Raw genomic sequence first — 2480 nt, forward strand, 5'->3', positions numbered from 1 at the left:
TCTCTGTTGTCATCACAAGTTCACGTGGGCTCTAGTAGGGGAGTGACGACAGTGGCACGTCAACGTCTCTAGCGGTGGTAATGGTCCTTCGCTGGTCTAGGGACCTTGATGTAATTTTATTATATTTGGGTTTCTTTGTACTTCCGAACTTTCATAACAGATCTAGTTCTTTTCGCTAAATACAAACCATCAGTATCTCTAATTAAAAAAATTAAAAAAATGAGCTGGCGGGTCAGGCTACTTGCCACTGGTTGCCTAAGAGCAAGTACAATACAGTAACATGAGCGAGCTATGAAAGATGACACGTCAATTTTATATCTAGTTGGAGGAGTGATGAGAGGAGAGAGAAGAGAAACGGGCTATAAACTTATAGCCAGCTGTAGCATAAGACACAACAATCTTTGGTATGACTAACTATTATAGGAGTGGGCTATTAAATTTTCTATAAATGACATGAGAACTCGATATAGCCGGCTCTTGGCTATTCTTTAACCATGTTCTAGGAGCTACCCTCTTGTGGCTGGTCCATAAGTGCTGACTGGTCATGCCATGACGAGAGCCTCATCTTTGCAATTTCATTCCTCATCTCTCTTCCCTCCATTATTGCGAAGACCACAGACAAATACTCCCTTCGTCTTAAAATAAGTGTATCAACTTTATACACTAAATGTAATACAAAGTTGTACTACAGTTGAGACATTTATAGTGAAATGGAGGGAGTACCTTTTTGTGTCCGGGCCCTCAGCGACGACAATGACAGATAGTCTGGATCTTGGTAGTGATGATGTTGGCACAGGCAACCTCGGCAGCATTGGCGTCGGTTACTACCTTGATGATGTTGGTGACAATGGCATTAACGGCGACCTATGAAAGTTCAGTGGCATCGCCTTTCTCTGACTCGGTACAACTTGACCTATGAGCCTATTTATACCAAACTTGTATGCTTACTTATAGCCCACTTGTATCAATTCACAAATTTAGGTGAAATGTTGTGGTATTTCGAGCGTATGAAGAGGGCCTAATCACGCAACTGGTAACTCATTTTGGATTACTAGTGTTGGACGAAAATACCCCTTTTGAGGAAAACTTAGGGGTTCTATCGAAGCACTCCTCTCTAAAAGTTACTGTCTCAATTTCTGTGTTGTAAAATGCATTTCTTCCAATTTGATCCGCTGTATGAAAAAAAGAACTGGTAGAGAAACACTTAGAATAGTATAAGCTTGGGCAACCAAATCGGTAGGTAACCAACTGTGCCTGCCAACAGTTCTTCCCTTCCTTGTCCATACATTCTCGAAGAAGACCAATCAATACTTAGGGCCAAATCGAAGTCCAAGATGCATATATAGTTTTATAGTACATACAAAATGCCTTCTTTTCCTTGGAAATTCCCTCTATACATCATCAATAACAGATTGCCAATTAACTTGTTCCTGAGAGCCTTAGAAAACAAAGGAAAGTTATGCCGGCTGTATTAGTGAAGGCTGGCTGCTGCTGCCAACTGCGGGTAACTGACGCTCTTGAGCAAGGAGAGGTAGCCACCCTCCAGGTTCTTCACCTTCGTGAACCCCTGCACAGACCAACCAATCAGTAAATCGATCCACACATCCATAAGTCAGTGAGTTCAACCAATCAGTCGCAAGACTACAACTTACGGCGGCGACGAGGTCGGCGGTGGCGAGCCTGGACCGCACCCCGGAGCGGCAGCCGACGAGGAGCCGGTCCTGTTTAGAGTGGAGCGCGGCGACCTGGTCCACGAAGTCCAGGTTGCGCTCCTTGCCGTGGGGGTTGACGGAGAGGTAGTAGGGCACGTTGCGCGCACCGGCGACATGGCCCCGGTCGAAGTCCTCCCACATGCGCACGTCCACGTACCCGTATTGCTCCGACGACGCCAGCAGTGCGCATGCCGCCTCCGTGTTCACGCTCTCCACCGCCAGTCTCTTCTCGACGTCGCTGCTTCCCAGGGAGCCCATGGACGATGGATGTGCGAGGAGAAGAAGAAGAAGATGATGATGAAGGAGGGGAGGTATGCAGGGTGGGTCTGGTTCCGGGGGCTGTGGAGTGGATTGGTGAAAGATGAGTGTTACCTACGTGTCTTATTTATAGAGAGAGAATGGTCGATGTTTCTCATGGCCGGGTAGCCGCATCCATCACTTTCTCACATCGATTACAAAATCGATTGCAAAGTCACTTGCCTCCTTCCTTCGTGTCGATCATATCTTCTTATTCTTCTTCTCCTTCAATTATTGGGTACTTGCATTACACTTATGAAAAATGTCAACTACATAGTACGTACACGCTGTATTCATTTATTTTTGGCTGTAGTATAAGAATCTCCTTTTGCACCCTCCTGTATAAATTTAAGGGTTTTAATGCATCATGACAAGTGGCCATGTGCTTGCTACATTATCGCCTTGCATATTTGCATGTGTATGGTTGGTGCCAAAATCCCAGCCAGCCAGCCATGATCAATCTGTTAGCTG

The 2480-nt window shown here is 45.6% G+C and overlaps 1 protein-coding gene across 1 annotated transcript; it reads right to left on the reverse strand.

Moving 5' to 3' along the window:
• Positions 1-1213: 1213 nt before the first annotated feature.
• LOC123131574 (thiosulfate sulfurtransferase 16, chloroplastic) lies at positions 1214-2078 on the reverse strand. The gene is made up of 2 exons (XM_044551219.1): positions 1653-2078; positions 1214-1567 (listed from the first exon to the last, which is right to left on the reverse strand). Exons 1-2 carry the CDS (start codon positions 1968-1970, stop codon positions 1472-1474), a joined length of 414 nt encoding a protein of 137 aa, XP_044407154.1. The 5' UTR covers positions 1971-2078; the 3' UTR covers positions 1214-1471.
• Between the last annotated feature and the right edge of the window lie 402 nt (positions 2079-2480).

This window comes from Triticum aestivum, chromosome 6A, assembly GCF_018294505.1.
Source record: "Triticum aestivum cultivar Chinese Spring chromosome 6A, IWGSC CS RefSeq v2.1, whole genome shotgun sequence".
NCBI lineage: Eukaryota > Viridiplantae > Streptophyta > Magnoliopsida > Poales > Poaceae > Triticum > Triticum aestivum.

Bases quoted from the DNA above. Each gene is read 5' to 3' on its own strand.
- LOC123131574 (XM_044551219.1), bottom strand. From the start codon at position 1,970: ATGGGCTCCCTGGGAAGCAGCGACGTCGAGAAGAGACTGGCGGTGGAG. The intron at 1,568-1,652 runs GTAAGTTGTAGT...TGGTCTGTGCAG, and splicing joins CCGCCGACCTCGTCGCCGCC to GGGTTCACGAAGGTGAAGAA.